Source organism: Mesoplodon bidens, assembly GCF_964165515.1.
Source record: "Mesoplodon bidens genome assembly, chromosome: 4".
Taxonomy (NCBI): domain Eukaryota; kingdom Metazoa; phylum Chordata; class Mammalia; order Artiodactyla; family Ziphiidae; genus Mesoplodon; species Mesoplodon bidens.
Window position 1 is genome coordinate 60,229,003 of NC_138160.1, and position 17,417 is coordinate 60,246,419.

General features: G+C 40.0%; 2 protein-coding genes across 4 annotated transcripts in view; one reads left to right on the plus strand and one right to left on the minus strand.

Moving 5' to 3' along the window:
* The window catches only part of HEXB (hexosaminidase subunit beta), a 42,919-nt gene extending 30,594 nt beyond the window's left edge, over positions 1-12,325 (plus strand). The window contains exons 6-14 of the mRNA XM_081231294.1: positions 3,515-3,616; positions 5,827-5,956; positions 7,335-7,515; positions 8,206-8,292; positions 9,535-9,607; positions 10,379-10,553; positions 11,429-11,519; positions 11,672-11,776; positions 12,143-12,325. Of these exons, the coding sequence (XP_081087420.1) occupies positions 3,515-3,616; positions 5,827-5,956; positions 7,335-7,515; positions 8,206-8,292; positions 9,535-9,607; positions 10,379-10,553; positions 11,429-11,519; positions 11,672-11,776; positions 12,143-12,203 (1,005 nt within the window). The 3' untranslated portion in view covers positions 12,204-12,325. The remainder of the gene's footprint in view (positions 1-3,514; positions 3,617-5,826; positions 5,957-7,334; positions 7,516-8,205; positions 8,293-9,534; positions 9,608-10,378; positions 10,554-11,428; positions 11,520-11,671; positions 11,777-12,142) is intronic.
* Positions 12,326-12,468: 143 nt separating this feature from the next.
* Positions 12,469-17,417, minus strand: part of GFM2 (GTP dependent ribosome recycling factor mitochondrial 2) — a 47,602-nt gene continuing 42,653 nt past the window's right edge. For 2 of the 3 annotated variants that reach the window (XM_081231292.1, XM_081231291.1), the window contains 2 exons: positions 13,193-13,375; positions 12,469-12,765 (listed from right to left, as the gene is read on the minus strand). In XM_081231292.1, the coding sequence (XP_081087418.1) occupies positions 12,637-12,765; positions 13,193-13,375 (312 nt within the window). In that variant the 3' untranslated portion in view covers positions 12,469-12,636. Of the gene's footprint in view, positions 12,766-13,192; positions 13,376-16,741; positions 17,201-17,417 lie in introns of those variants that run through there. The other variant, XM_081231293.1, reaches the window with a different exon arrangement.

A 17,417-nucleotide genomic window follows, 5' to 3' on the forward strand; every position in this document is an offset into this window, starting at 1 on the left:
CCTGAAAAATCAGCTGATAACTTTATGGGGATTCCTTTGTACGTTATTTTTTGTTTTTCCGTTGCTGCTTTTAATATTTTTTCTTTGAATTTAATTTTTGTTTATTTGATTATGTGTGTCTTGGTGTGTTTTTCCTAGTGTTTATCCTGTATGGGACTCTCTGTGCTTCCTGGACTTGGATGATTATTTCCTTTCCCATGTTAGGAAAGTTTTCCACTATAATCTCTTAGAATATTTTCTCAGACCCTTTCTTTTTCTCTTCTTTTTCTGGGACCCCTATAATTCAAATGTTGGTGTGTTCAGTGTTGTTCCAGAGGTTTCTGAGATTGTCTTCTTTTCATTCCTTTTTCTTTATTCTGCTCCTTGGCAGTTATTTCCACATTCTATCTTCCAGTTCACTTATTCGTTCTTTTGCCTCAGTTATATTGTTATTGATGCCTTCTAATGTATTTTTCATTTCAGTTATTGTGTTGTTCATCTCTGTTTATTTGTTCTTTAGTTTTTCTAGATCTTTGTTAAACATTTCTTGTACTTTCTCAATCCATGCCTCCATTCTGTTTCCGAGATTCTGGATCATCTTTACTGTCATTACTCTGAATTCCTTTTTAGGTCGGTTGCCTATTTCCTCTTCATTTATTTGGTCTTGTAGGTTTTTACCTTGCTTCTTCATCTGTGACATATTTTTTTTTGTCATCTCATTTTTCTTTTCTGGGGTGGGATTGTGTTCCTGTGTTACTGGTTGTTTAGCCTGAGGCTTCCAGCACTGGAGTTTGTAGGCTGTTGGGTAGAGCTGAGTCCTGGTGTCAAGATGAGGACCTCTGAGAGACCTCACTCCAGTGAGTTATTCCCTGGGGTCTGAGGTCCTCTGTTAGTCCAGTGGTTCAGACTTGGAGCTCCCACCACGGGAGCTCAGGCACGACCCCCAGCTCATGAACCAAGATCCTGCAAGCCATGCAGGGCGGCAAAAAAAAAAAAAAAAAAAAAAGAGCTGAAGAATAACGAAGAGTAAAAAAGAAAATAAGATTAGAAAACTAACAGATATGTTAGAAAAAAATATATAGATGAAACAACAACTGGAAGGTAAAAAAGCAAAAAAAGAGGAGGGAAAAATAGCTGTAAAAGGCCTTGGCTGTGGAAGGCGGGGTTTAGGTGGTGGGCAGGGCCTATGCTTAGGACCCACGGGGCTGAAAAGCCCCTTCGGAGGTGGGGCTTAGGTTCAATGCAGCAGGAGAGGCCCAGGAGTGCCTCTGGCCTTGAGGGCGGAGGACCAGGTCTGGGACTCCAGCAGGCTCCCTGGGCCTGAGTGGGCAGGGAAATGCCTGCCAGGCCTCCGGTCCTGGGGGTTCCCCCGCCACCATCTGCCTCCTCTTCCCGCTCCTCCCTCCCTCCCGCATCCCTAGGACCTGCAAGGCCCGAGGGGGCCCTGGAGAACAGAGGACCAGGCCCAGGAGCCCAGCAGGCTTCCCGAGGCCTGAGTGGGTGGGGAAACGCCTTCTGCATCTCCCCTGATCCTCCGATCCCAGAGGGCCCCTCCCCGCCTCTGTCCTACACCCCTAGGAACCACGCGGCCTGGAGGGGGCCTCAGAGAGTGGAGGCCCTCGCCTGGGAGCCCAGCAGGCTTCCCCAGGCCTGATTGGGCAGGGAAACACTAGGCGTGCTCCCTACTGATCCTCCAAGCCCCCGAGGGTCCCTTCAGGTGTGGGTCCCTCTCCCACCCACCCCTCAAGGGTGCCTGTCCTGTCCGGCCTCCACTTCTCTTCCCCCCTCACTCCCCCACATGTCCTACCCGGTTGCTCGGGGGTTCCTCCCATCTCCTTGGGTATCGAGGTCCCCCACCAACATCTGCCAGGTGCCCTAGTTGTGGGGAGGTGCGAACTCCTGTCCTCCCACACTGGAGGAGGAATCTACATATGCTTTTTAAGAGCACAGTCTGTTTCCTACAGCCTGCCAGCTCATCCATATGTAAGCCCTGCTGGCCTTCAAAGCCAGATATTTGGGGGGCTTGTTTTCCCGGTGTTGGACCCCAGGCTACAGAGCCTGATGTGGGCTCAGATTCCTCACCCCTTGGCGAGAACCTCTGCAACTGTGATATCCTCCCATTTGTGGGTCACGTAGTCTAGGGTGTGGGTCTTGACCCACCTACCTGTCTCCTTGTGGTTTTTTCTTTATACTGTTAGTTGTGGAAGAATCTTTTCTGCTAGTTTTCAGGTCATTCTCATCAATAATTGCTCTGTTAATAGTTGTAATTTTGGTGTGTCTGTGGCAGGAGGTGAGCAGGAGGGTCTTCCTGCTCTGCCGTCTTGGCCACATCATAAGGAGAAGGGAGGCTGTAAGTTTTGATTCTCTGATAGGGCAAATCTCTCCTCTTACCATTTTTCATCTTCATATAGTCTTTTATATTTTATATACATATTGTTTATTCATCCAGAGTGTACATAAAATCAATGTCAATTTCCCCCAAAATTTGAGAATTTTAATTAGAATTGTACTGTGTTTGTACTGAGTTTCTTTCATCTGTAAGGAAGGTTTGGCACTCAAATCTCAGAATTGTGGGAATTACAAGTCCCATTTTTCCTCTGCTGCATTCCCAAACACAGTAGTAGTGGTAGCCAAGGACTATTTTCCATTCTTGGCTAACCCCTAAATACTTACTGGAAATTTATAAGCTTGCTCCCTTCCCATAGGGCAAAGTTATAGCTTACTGTTTAGAATAAATAAGAATTCTGTATAGGCTTTTTGAAAAGCAATATGCCATGTAAAGAATATAAGGAATTTATACTTCTTCACATTCTTCCCTTGTTGAAAAAGTAAATTTTAAAAGGAAACAAGACACATTGGAAACAATCCTGCATGCAGGTAAGTAAATTGGATTGTATAATATATCTGTGGTATGTAATTTTTTTTTTCCTTCTCTCTCCCCACTGGGTTTGTTCTCTTTATCTGTGAATCTGCTTCCTTTTTTGTTATATTCACTAGTTGTATTTTTTAGATTCCACATATAAGTGATATCATACATATCTTTCTGTCTGACTTACTTTACTTAGCATAATGCCCTCCAAGTCCATCCATCTTGTTGCACACAGCAAATTTCTTTTTTTTATTCCTGAGTAGTATTCTATTGTATATATATACACCACATCTTTATCCATTCATCTGTTGATGGATACGTAGCTTGCTTCCATATCTTGGCAATTGTAAATCATGCTGCTATGAACATTGGGGTGCATGTATCTTTTCAAATTAGTGTTTTTTCAGGTATGTATACCCAGGAGTGAGTGGGGATTGCTGGGTCATATGGTAGCTTTATTTTTAGTTTTTTGAGAAACCTCCAGGCTGTTTTCCACAGTGGCTACAGCAATTTATATTCCCACTAACAGTGTACAAGGGTTCCCTTTTCTCCACACCCTCACCAACATTTGTTGTGTCCTTTTTGATGACAGCCATTCTGACAGCGTGAGCTGATAATCTCATTATGGTTTTAAGGTATATAAATTTTTAACATGTTTGCTTGCAGGATGCTATGGCTTTTAATAAGTTTAATGTTCTCCACTGGCACATAGTAGATGACCCGTCTTTCCCTTATCAGAGTGTCACTTTTCCTGGATTAAGCAAAAAAGTGAGTAATTCACGTTATTGTTGTTCGTATACAAAAAAAAATTTTTGGTATAGTTTCATTAGAAGTTTGCAACTTAAATGTTTCTTCTTATGGATAGAATTGAAGTATAAAAGTTATTTGTGGGACCTCCCTGGCGGTCCAGTGGTTAAGACTCCATGCTTCCACTGCAGGGGGTGTGGGTTAGATTCCTGGTCAGAGCGGCCAAAAAAAAAAAAAAAAAAAGATATTTGTGGATTTGTGGTTTTAAATGTTTTTAATAGGCTGCGGCTGAGCACAAAACTTGTGGTTTTGTAATTGTTATGTTATCGTAAATGTAAACAATCTCTAGGGGCTATACAAATAAAAATTTTAAAACCTTAATGAATGTAGGAGACCTGAAGCATTCGTGATTAACATAATGTCAAGTAATTATATTTACCAAGTAGTCCAACTGTATAGTTGTTTTAAACAGAATTGTTTTGAATTCTATAAATGACGACTTCTTTTCTCTCTGAAAAACTATATGAAACAGGGAATCTTACAGATAACGGCTCCTTCTTGGAAAATAATGGTGGTCTTAGGAGTGTTCAGATTCACTGTATTATAGACCAGTGAAGCTGGGAGTGAGCCTCGATACCATCTAGTTGACTCCCCCTCTAGTACAAGGCCAGTCACTGACAGCCAGGAGAAGCTGCATGTCTCATCCAGAGTTGTAGTTAGCAAGAGGCAGAGCCAAGACCCTACATTTTGTCCTCTGGCCACAATTCCAGAACTCTCTCCAAGGTGTTGATGTAGTTTGGGTTGAAATCCTAGCAGAACTCCTGTTGTGTGCTTTTAATATGGAAAACTTCAAACATATACAGAAGTAGAATTTAATGCATTCCCATTTCCTTATCAGTCAGCCTCAGTGATCAAGTAATGGCCAGTCTTGTATCACCTATACCCCCTCCATTATTTTGAAGGTTTCCCAGACATCATATCTTATTGGTAAAAAGGCCTGTTTAAAAAGTTATAGTTCGTTATCACAGCTAAAAAAAATAGCAATAATCCAGATAGCCAGTCATTATTCATGTTTCCCCAAGTGCCTTTTTCTTTTTAAAAAAAATTTATTTGCATTCGGATGCAAATAAGGTCCATACATTGTGGTCAGTTAATATGTCTGTTCTCTTTTATATGTAGCTGCCCATCCCTGCCCATCTCTTTTTTTTTCTGATAATTTATTATTTTCATTGAGGAAACTAAGCTCAGTTTGTCTTATAGTTTCCCACAGTCTGGGTTTTGCTGGTTGCATTCCCAGTGTCAATATGTTCTTCTGTCTCCTGTATTTACTGTAAACTGGTGGTTAGATCTAGTCGATTCAGTACAGATTTGATGTTGAGGATGGGGGTAGGGCAAGACTACTTTTTAGAGGTTGAGCATTTATTTATATTTATATATTTATACCTTGAGAAATGTGCCATGGTGACACCTTTAATGGACCTTTATCTTTAGTTACCACCAATATTGAGTTCTAATTTTTCAAGGACCTACAGCAGGACCAAGGGTAATCTTTAAAAAAAAGACAAAAAACAAAAACAGGTCACTTATCAGAGCATCTCGGGGAATTTTTTTTTTTTTTTGCGGTACGAGGGCCTCTCACTGTTGTGGCCTCTCCCGTTGCGGAGCACAGGCTCCGGACGCGCACACTCAGCGGCCATGGCTCACGGGCCCAGCCGCTCCGCGGCATGTGGGATCCTCCCGGACCAGAGCACGAACCCATGTTCCCTGCATCGGCAGGTGGACTCCCAACCACTGCGCCACCAGGAAAGCCCCTCGGGAATTTTTAAAGCTGACACTAATTAAAGTGACTTTGAAAGACAACAGCTATGCTTTGTAATAATGTGTGAATTTTTATTCTAAAACTGACAAGGGCCGTGTATTCAGAATTTTCACTTTGGAGTCAAAACATTTCTGTTTTGTCGTACAGTTACATGAGGTTGAAACAGCCTGACGGTAGACATTGCTGAAACGAGGTGCTGGTAGAGATAGACAGTCCTATCAGTAAATCTGGAATTAACCCAAAGTGTGCTGAGAGCTTATTGATAAGATACAGTAAACAAATAATTTAAATGAGTCATCCAACATCACATAAGACTATTTTATACTTTGTAATACTTGAATAATCTGCCAGCAGATACTGAAGTACAGAGCTGTAAACAGTTCATACATTTTAAGAAATATGGCTTTTATAGGGAAGCTATTCTTCGTCTCATGTTTATACTCCAAACGATGTCCGTATGGTGATTGAATATGCCCGATTACGAGGGATTCGGATCCTGCCAGAATTTGATAGCCCTGGACATACGCAGTCTTGGGGAGAAGGTAAGGAGTGTGTTTTATGAGTTGCAGAAAATGAACATTTGAGGTCCTGCATCTCCTGACTTGGTGTTTGCTCATTTTGTTCTTGTGATTTGCACAAAGGTTGTGCAAACTATTGATAGTTGTTATTCAGTAACTATTATGTGTCTTTTGTGAGCAAGTCACTATCTAGGCATTGCCTAAACACAAGGGATAAAGGAAAACAAGAAATGATTACAACAAGTAGAATGCATAAGTGAATTAAACATTACATGAATGAAGTAACACTTAAAATGCTTTTGAGAGATCAAAGAATATATTCATGTTTCTGGTAGAGGGAATAACAAGAAAGGCAATTTAGCTGGAGTACAGTGCAGCAGAGAGTAGTTGTACTGTCGGGTGCTTAAGAACTGGCTCTGGAGCTAGATTGCCTGGATTTGAATCCTGCTTCTGGCGTTTATAAACTGAGTGACCTTGGGCAAGTCAGAACATCTCATCCTCAGTTTACCCATCTCTAAAATGGGAGTATTAGCAGTAGCTATCATGTATTTTTTTTTGAAGATTACAGAATGAATGTAAAGCACATAGCACCACACCTAGCATTTATAATTGTGCAATAAGTATTATTAGAATAGACATGGAGTACAGTGGGAAATGAATCTGAAAAAGTAGTGTAGAGGGCCTTGGGTGAGGATGTGGGATTCATCAGGACACATGGAAGCCAGTGAAAGTTACAGAGTAGAAGAGTGACATGATGGGAGCCACACTTCAGGGAATCCTATGTGAAAGTGACAGATGGGAAGGGGGAGGAGATTGAAGGTCCTAGACCAGAATGGTGATAGCAGGGATGGAAAATAATATATAGAACTGAGAGACATCCTGGAAATACAACCCATAGAACTTGGGCAACTGACTGACTCCAGGAGAGGGACAAGAGACGTAGGAGGATGGTGTCTTGCTTACCAGAATGTGAAAATCAGGAGAAGCTACAGAAGGAGTTTGGGGAAGACCATTTGGTTTTTGTTTGATTATATTTGAAGTGAAGCTAGGATATCTAATTGTGTTCAGCAGAGACTTTGAAATATGGTTTGAAGCTCGAGACAAAAGGATTGGGGCAAGGTTTAGATTTGGGAGTCATTAATATTTGAGATATTTGAAATGGGTAAAATTTCAGAGGCTGATGGAAAGGGAAACAAAAGAGGTGTACAGGGATAGTATTCAGGAAACAATTCTTTTCTTATTTGGAAGAAATTATCATAGTAACTCTTAGTAAACACATTTATCTTTTTCTGTATAAAATCTCCTTTGGCTTCAACAAAATAAAGTAATATAATCATGTGCAAAGCCGTGTCTTTGTGACTGAAATACTTCTTTAGAAAAGATTCTCCATGTTTCCTTCCAGGCCAGAAAGACCTCCTGACTCCATGTTATAATGGAAAAGAGCCATCTGGGGCTTTTGGACCTATAAACCCTATTTGGAATACAACTTACAGCTTCCTGTCTAAATTTTTCAAAGAAATTAGTACCGTGTTTCCGGATGAATTCATTCATTTGGGAGGAGATGAAGTAGATTTTGATTGTTGGTATGAAAATTTGTTAAAGACCCCCTATTTCTAAAAACTTTCATCTGAAGTAGGTGTAGAGGTCTCCACATGAAAAGGGAAGATTTGGGGTAACATCTCTATACGGTTTTAACTTGGCAACACAACTCGTGAGATGGTGGATTTCGGTAGAATGTCCATATGGGTGGTATGACAAAGTAAAAGCTTTTAGGAAGGAGAATTGAGATGCAGAAGGAAATGGGAATTAAAAAAAAAGACTAAAGAGTGAACAAGAAGAGCTTTAGTGAAAGAGGGTAATGATTAAGTGGGAGAGATTTTTCAAGTAAAAGTCCTCTTTGCAAATAGCCTCAGATGGAGGAGAGAGGTGGGAGGTTAGGGAAAACCATTTTTATAGGAAATCAGCTTCTAGAAAAAAATTATTTGCAGTGGAAAGCTAAGATAACTCATAATTAAGTTTTTAGGTTTATTTTACTCTACAAAATTTAATAGTTTTACATGTGTATAAGATGTTAGGGATATATGCTGCTTTAAAAAGATTGGGCAGGGACTTCCCTGGCAGTCCAGGGGTTAAGACTTTGCACTTCCAGTGCAAGCGGTGTGGGCTCAATCTCTGGTCGGGGAACTAAGATTCCATGTGCCACACAGCCAAAAAAAAAAAAAAGATTGGGCATATTGAACTTTTAATAAAATTTTGATCACTTTTTGTTTAAGGGCATCCAATCCAGAAATCCAGGATTTCATGAGGGACAAAGGCTTCGGCAGAAATTTTAAGGAACTAGAATCTTTCTATATGCAAGAGTAAGTTACTTTAAAGCCTACTTCTGTTTTTATTTCATCAATGCGTTTTGTAAAAGCTTAAGCTGTTATTTAGTACTACTTTATTTTTCATTTTCTCTCCACTCCTTGCCAAAGTATAGATGTTATATTCTTTGTTACACAAAGTATAGATGAAAATCACAAAGGAGGGAGCAATAGCCACTATTTTCTTTAAATCAATAACATAGTGACTCTGATCCTTTTGCAGTAACTGTTGAAACACAGGATAACAGTCATCTGTTCTGAGAACTCAGCTCAGAGCCCTGGCTGCCCTGCGAAGTCTTCGTCACCATCCATCCCCTGGAATTCAGTCCCTTTTGTCAACGCTGGAGCATTTCTTTTACTTTACATCTGTGCTGTCTCGTGTGGTAGCCACAGCCATATGTGGCTGTTTGTATTTAAATCAGAATTGAAGAAAATTAAAAATTCAGTTCCTCAGTCACATTAGCCACATTTCAGGTGTTCAACAGCTAGATGAGGCTAGTGGCTACCATACTGGAAAGTGCATACATAGAACATTTCCATCACTGCATAAAGTTCTAGTAGACAGTGCTGCTCCATGCTAGGGAGCAGTAAACTTGTTCTCTGAAGGGCCAGACAGTAAACATGGGAGACTTCGTGGGGCACATATGGTTGCATACTTTTTTTTTTTTGCATACTCTTATTTTTTAAACAATGCTTTACAAATGTAAAAACCATTCTCAGCTCAAGAGCCATACAAAAATAGGCTGCAGGCTATAGCTTGCCAACTCCTGCATTGAGCAAGCCCAGATTGTAGCCTTTTCCTGTTCAGCTTTTTGTGTGATACAGTCTAATTTTTTATCCTGCAGAGCACCTGCCATTTTCTGAACATCAGGAAATATTTGTGGATTGATTGTCAACACTGTTGGAAGTTATTTAGGTGATGTCACAGGCTAGTTGATACCCATGAAATTACAAAGATTGCTGTTTATATACTTCCCTATGAGTTGCCCCATCTTCCTATCTTTGGGGTATGCTTAGCTCATTCATTCTGCAATTGACTGTTGAACCCCTCTGCTGTGTCAGGTTCTGAGCCATGTGCTAGAAATAAGGAACCACATGGGTCGCCACCCAGCTTTAGCTAGTTCTGCTGTAAACTGAGAGGCACCTCTCAGTGTTGGAGTTCTTGGGATAAAAATGTGCATTCTTTACACATATTGGTAAGCTTGTGATCTGAAATAACTGTAATTTTTTCAATGGTAGGGTTTTGGATATGATTTCAGCCATGAACAAGAACTCCATAGTCTGGCAAGAAGTTTTTGATGATGCAAGCAAGGTGAGAAGTATTAAGACTGCATTTGGTTTTGATAATATGAGAGACTTAATACTTCCTTGGATGGAAGGAACCCTAATAAAGCTTCCCTGTAATGCTGGGGAAATGAGTTTACCTTTCCATTTGAGCTGTAACACTGAGACCAATGATAATGGTATTGATCTGATTTCTTCCATTTACTTCATTCTTCAGCGCCACCTCCTCCTCATCTCCCCTCCTCCCCCGCCATCTCATTTTTAATCACAAATTGAAGTACTTTGAAGACCGTTCCTTTTTTCAGAAGGGCAGAACAAACAGATAAATAAGTCTTTATTGCTGTTAAGATAGTTTTAAGTAAAATTGTCAATGTACACTTTTTATTTTAAATGGCATTTCTCTGACATACTCAGAATTCTTTATTTTCCTTTGGGGGCAACTGAGAATTTGCAAGTCCAGCTACTAGTATTATCTTTCCAGAAGGGTTGGTGGCATCCTCAGAGTTCCAAAGTAAGTGCAATAGTGTGGTAGCAATGGGATGAAAACCTTTAATTCATTACACCTATATGGTATCATATGTAGACAAAGGTTAAATATCCAACCTTAAGGTTGATGAAACTTCTAAGTCCCTACAACAAATAGTATTTGATATTCTAAGGAGAAAGGGAAAAAAGGAAATGTTGCTTTTTTCAAGGATCTTAAAAGTTATTTTCTTAGCTACAATGCCTTGGACTTTTAGTTTCATCTACTGTAGTTGCGAGACCTAATAATATATATTGTGATTTGTGACTTTAATAGCTCATGCCAGGCACAGTAATTCAAGTGTGGAAAATGGAGGACTATACTCAGGAACAAAGTAAAGTTACAGAAGCTGGCTTCCCTGTGATCCTTTCTGCTCCTTGGTACTTAGACTGGATCAGTTATGGACAAGACTGGAAAAAATACTATGCTGTGGACCCTCTTAGTTTTGAGGGTAAGTGAAGCAACCATCATTACTTGATTTGTTAGGTTTTTTTCCCTACCCTCCCTCCAGGGAATCCTTACCTAGGTAGCATCTACCAACTATCCTCCCTTTTATGTTTGACCCTTGATTTTGTTTGTGTGTACTTAAACAGACCAACTACAATATCATTTTAAACTCTGTGAAAGAAACCACATTCTTCCCTAAATGAAAGAACTTCAAAAGTAGATTCCCTTAGATTTTTCTCTCCATTTTCACTGATAAGACTTGTTATCACTGCATTTAAAGATGCCTGACTGCATTAACCTTGTATCTCCTACTCTGAGCTGCCTCTCCAATGCAAGCCACCTAAGCAGGGATCCCGTCCTGTTCAGTGGCTTCCGGGTTCTGAGGAGGAGGCATCCTTGGGGGTGGGCATGTCAAGTGGTGGGGCTCCAGACTCTCAAACCCCCTTCATTAAGAACAGTTGTACTTTGTCCATTTTTGTATACCAGACTTTAATATAAAATTTCCTTTGAGGAAAAGTATTTTGCTGTTTAAATGAGTTTCAAAACTGTAGGTCTATTAGGAATTGACATAACTGTTAATCTAAAAAGCATTTTCTGAGAATCAAAAAGTCATAATTACTAGAGATAGTCTCTTTAATAAAATGGTATCTTTACTACCAGACTGCCACATTAGTTAACATGCTAACAAATACTATGTGAACCATGGGGTCAGCCGTGGCAATAAAGTTGGCCACCTTGGGCCACAGCCACGAACATCTCCCAAGGTCCTGCTTAACAGGAGAGAAATGTTGTCCTAAGATAACAATAGAAATCAGCATTGCCTCTGTATATAGGCCTCCAGTTGCAACTACCTAACTTACATCAATGATTTTAATCTAGGTTCTCAGGAACAGAAAAAACTTGTCATTGGTGGAGAAGCTTGTCTATGGGGAGAGTATGTGGATGCAACTAACCTTACTCCAAGATTATGGTATGGAATTTAAGTGATAACATTTGAATTAAGGTGCCTGAGTTTTCCTTCTGTACCCAAGTAGGAAACCACTAGGAACTTCCCCAAGCATGTGGTTTGCTTATTTAAGAAAATAGAAAACTACATTGGGGCACATGTGGTTTAAATTTTAGGCCTCGGGCAAGTGCTGTTGGTGAGAGACTCTGGAGTCACAAAGATGTCAGAAGCCTAGAGGATGCCTACAGGAGACTAACAATTCACCGCTGCAGAATGCTCAGGTAAGACAGATTTATTTTTCAAGCTAGGATACTATTAAGTACAGGGTGAGTTTTAACCTTATTTAGTGTTAGATGGCTTATTGGGTTTTTTTTTTCCTATAAATAGAAATGTATGTCACCTAAGAGGCTGTGATTTAATTAGGAGAAATTGGGAACTATTTCCAGTACCTATAAGGAGAAGATATCTTGGACTTTAAACTGTTTTATAGATAAATTTTGCTGTAACTTAGAACTCCATTATGAATCTCTTTTTTCAATAATTAGTGATGGTTTAGTGATTCTGATTTGAGCTATTAAGTTCCTTAAGATGGAGATGAGTTATATCAATCTAAAACATCTTTTGTTTGTACTTTACCTGTCGTACAGACGAGGAATAGCTGCAGAACCTGTCTTTACGGGATATTGTGACCACGAGGACAGAATGTAAAAATGAGCTGAAACAAAAGAAAAATAGGGGAAAATGCCCACAATCATCTGTACCACGATCAGCTTGATTTTAAAAATCATGTTTTTGAATAAAATCTTTTTATTCATTGAACCTCCATCTTATTATACGTTATACATAGAAGACTGACAGACATCTTTCCTGTGAGAGCAGCTTAAAATCAACCAACCAAAAACCTCGTGATATCTATCACTCAGTATACTGCAAAAGACTGAACCTTGACTACCAACAGTAATAACATCCTAGATACACAATACAGTTCAGGTACATTAACCTTCAACATCAAAGCACGTTTCTCATTCTATAAAATAGAATGGGCAGCACCAAGTGCCACTGTCTGTTTCAAGTTCTACCTTTTCAGTTGTTCTTACTGAAAATGAAGTAGGTAGGTGCTCCTGAGTTTCTCTCCAAGGACTTAGGACAAGCCACTTCTCTGGCTGAGCAGTGTACTTTGGTCTTGAGGATTCATGGCTTGATAATTGGAGAGCTCTAAGGCAAAGGTAGCTGAGCCCGATGTTAACGTTCGAAGCACAGTTGAATAACCCTAGTTAAAATAATTTTAAGTCAGTTATCTCTGCAAAGTTAAGCCTCAAGTCTCTTCCTGCAGAACCTTTGACCATTATCAGGAAAAATTTGGTAAGTATTGTGGATGACAGAAAACCAGTAGTGTGGGTATGCTTCAGAAGTATTCCTTGGTCCCAACATTTGGTAAAAAAAAGTCTGCTGGCACTCAGGTGCCTGTCCTAGCACGACAGGCTGGTGGGGAGGAGAATGAAACTTGCCTCAAAGCCGGCAACAGAAGAAGTAAGATAAGTGCTTATTTAGGCTGGTGATGCATTTTGGTACAGCACACCTCAGCCTCTGTAGAGGAATGGAAAGGGACACCCGCCCCCCCCAGGCTGCCATAATCCCCTGGATTTCTCCAGCAATTTACGTAAAAAAGTATGTACATTTAGTCACAAAGTACCTACCATAATTTCTGCTAAGGGAACAAATCCAATAACAACTTTGTTGTCCTGACGAGTCTGGATTTCCTGAACGTTCCCTCTTCTTTGTGCCAGATCTGCTAGGACAGGACTGAGGTAATCTCTAGTCACTGTAACCTCAAGATTCATCAGGGGCTCCAAAATTTGCTTATCAGCTTTCTTCAGAGCCTAAAGAAATTAAAGAATATTAACTCCTCTTCCTTAAACTGCAGATCAAATTTCTGTTTTGAAGGGAAGACTCATAAAAATTTAAATACGGTCCATACTCTTAGCCTAGAGCCTCTGGCAAAAAGACATAAGCCTGCTTTAACACTCTATAAGAAGTCCAGAATTTCAATACTTGCTTGTACATGCATGACAGTAACATGTCTGAGACCTCTTGTAGGGTGTGTTACAAGGGAATGCGTGGCAAAGTCTCATTATACAGAGTACCTGTGAACATGTGCCCAGAGACAGAGGGAAAGAAAATGGTTTTCCCCCTTCAAAGACTTCTTCATATTTAAACCTCTTCTTTTGTTTTTGATACCTATAGTTATAGTGCATACTACAAGTCAGGGCAATCAAGGAGGGAAATAAAGGAGAGAGCTAAAAACACAGTAAGTTAATAGAAACACATTCTCCATTTGAAACAGACTGAAATCTAAAATTCTGAACAGATAACAAAGGCCAAGAAGGACAAGCACATGGAAAGAAAAGAGCATGGAAACTATAAAAAGCTAAAACAGCATAGGGCAAATAGGAAGTGGATGAAAGCAGAGGTATAAAGACTTACTGGGGTCCTAGTCAGACGCTGTCTTTAGAGCATCATTCATCAGGCAAATTGGTAAACGGATTTTGGAGGGCGTTTAGGAGCACCATAACTACTGATGGGTTTGATTTTAAAAGCTAACTTACTTCTCCAGCCTGCCAGAGTTAAAAAAAAAATAACAAAACAATTTCTATCAATTCTAAGCCTCTGGCTGTCAGGTGGGATGTAATAAACTTAGACTTAGCAGCAGAAACCAGATAAAAGAGCTAGGGCTCTGGAATGTACCCCTCACCTTTATTTGGCTATGGCTGATCATCTCTCTGCTCACCTGCCACCACTCACTTAGGACCAGGCAGTATCTTCACCTATATTGTCAAGTAATGCTCTTCTGTCCCCGATACCTCACCACCTCCTCCCTCCCCCCCACCCCCGCCTCCTACTTTCACGACCATGAAAAATGGCCAGCAGTATAATTCTCTTTATCATAGAAATTTCAAAAAACGTAGCACACATATATAGTAAAAACATAATCTCAGTTCTTCACAGCAGATTAAGCCTTTAAAATCACTATCAACTGAAACAACTATAGAAAAAGTAATAGTCCTTGAATGAAAACATTACTAAAAAATAATGACAGTCAACAACTAAATATATCCTCTGTATTTTTGCAATTCTTACCAAAAGCTTTGTGCCACTTCACGCAGTGTCTTTTAGAACAACATAATGGAGTGGGAAAAGGTTAAAAATTAAAGAGAAAAAATGCTACAACTAAGGAAAGGACTGAGTTCTGTGTAACTGAACAGGAAAGTACTGTGCTTGTGGGTCTGTCCTTAGTCTTCTTTTCACAGCCTTTTCCTTGGCAACATAGTTACAGAGCATCAAGAACAGCTTCTACATTAGCTTCCTCAAAAATTCTAAACTTTATCCAAGCCACGGTCTCTGAGTGCTCCAGCCTTGTACTCCACTGGTCTGCTCTGGGATACTGTCTAAATATCTTATAGCAACCCAATATGCCCCAAACGGAACTCATCATTTTCTTTTCCAAACACTCCTGTCTGCTTTTTCCTCTTTCTGTTGATGGCATCACTACTCTTCAGTTCACCGGGACATGCATCTTTGATTTCCCTTTTTCCACAAGTAAGCTGTAAGATTTCCACTCCTGTTGCTGGTATCCTGGTTCAGACCTAGTCCATTCCCTGTCCTAGACTCTTTTCCCTACTCCAGTCCCTTCTGTATTCTAATGATTATACTGCTCTCTTCAAAAAACTTTAAATTATTCACCACTGTTCTCAAAACAAATCTCAAACTTCTAGATGTAGTTTTTAAAGGTTTCTCTACAGTCTGACTCTATTTTACTTTTCCAACCCTAATTTCACTACTCCCCTGCCTTCTTTAATCTCCCCTTGTCTGGAATGCTGCCCACTGTGCCCAAATCTTCCAAAACATCACAGCTCAACAATTAATGAAACCATGTACAAGCCCCTGTTGTGTTTTGAAATAAAATGCTGACTCAAGAGTTAATGATTGGGAAATGTGAAGATGCAGAAACAAAGAACAGCTGTTGGGCTAGGGAACTGGTAACAATTTAGACTATAATGCTGCCACATGGCAGAATCACCGAACTCCCAGTTCCCTGAAAGGTATAAAGGCCTGACACACACTCCTAAGTTGTTTGTACAGGAAGCAGACCGCCTGCCAGAGGAAAACTGCTGACCACACGCACATAGACCCTAGACTGGTTGAAACCAGAAGGCTGATTGATGATGCTTGAAACTTCACCTTGATGCCAGCCAATCCCAGAATTGTCCACAAGCTGATCACACCCTGCTCTTTGAACACTATAAAACTCCTCATAACCCCTCCAGGGTGGATCACACAGTCTTGAGGGCATTAGCCCTCTGTGGCCCCCTTTGCCTGGCAAAGCAATAAAAGCTACTCTCTTCTACTTCACCCAAAACTCTGTCTCCGCGTTTCTGTTCGGCACTGGTGAAGAGGCCGAGTTTTGGCAACATAAACTTCTTTCCAAGAACCCTGCCCCAATTCCCCACGTCTCAGCGTTTATGGATCTCAGTCCATTCTATCTGATATTCTGGCTATTTGGTTATTTATCTCCCTTTTAAATCATAAGCTCCTTTAGGTCAAGAAAAACGTATGCATCCTATTTGTGTCCCTCTCAGTGCCCAGGGCACTATACTATAAGCACACCACCAATGGCTCAATAAATACATGAAGCGTCATTAACTTCTCATAGCAGAGAGGAGGAGCTTCCCCACTAGATGAAGTTTAACAAGGGCCAGAGTATTTCCATTAGTAGTATTTAAAGTAATGAATTAAAACAAAAGATTAAGTGTAAGCACCATAAAGTTAATTCTTATTCTCTACTATGATCTTAATAAAAAGGCTAACCAAGGCATATTAGATTTTGAAGGACTGGCCTATATACTGGGGCTTGGGGTTAATTTAGAAACATTATATCTTTCAGGTTACCATTATTTCAAAACTAAAACCAATGTCAGGAAAAACTAAGAATTACTGGAAGGTAAATGTTCTCAACAATTTAATCATGACCACTTTACAGGTAAAATTTCTAACTATATGCTTAGGCAAACAATATTTAAACAATTTTATTTTTGATAGTGTTTTTTCTTTGTAATCAAAAACTTTTGTTTTCCCCAAAAACTTTTTAAGAAGTATGAATTTGAACTTATATGAAAGAGCCGTTAAAGTTCAGCCTTCCTAAGTCGGGGGCTTAAGGTATTTAACTTTATAATTATGGATTCAAATAAGACTACAGAAAATCAGGTCTCAACCACAGTCCAAAACATTAGAAAATGATTATAAAAGCAAGCGTTTTAATGCAAAATCAGTCACCAACAAAACTATAGTATTCCCATACTGAGAAGAATGCATGGAATCAGCATTCAGCACACTAAGGCCCTGGGGGTTAATCCAGCTCTGGTAGATTACTGGGGCAAGACACTCAAGGACATACCCTCAGGTAACCAGAGAAGACCAGACTGCTTTATGCTCTGAGAAGGAAAAATGCTTATTTGATCTGTTATTCAACAGGACTTACCTGATTTCAGTGATCCTTAATTAATTTTATTAGAACAAACATGAACTCCAACATTGGAACCAATATTAGACCTTCAATGTCCTTTAGATTATAATCCATTTTGGGCCAAGCTGACCCCAGATATGTCTTTTACTCAAATCTACCAAGCTTGCCTCTTATGGCTGTGTATCTGGGATGGGGAAAGCAGAGACACCACTTAAAAAAACTTGCCTCTTTGCCAAAATGAGAGGATATTTAATAACTATCTGTGTCGAACAGTAATTTCTTAGATCCTCTTTTGAATAAAACCCTGGTGATTAAGAAATCAAAGATTCTCCATGGTAAAAACTCTTGACTATAAGGCTCAGGATACAAAGACACAAGGTCAGGCACTGCGAGCACAGCTG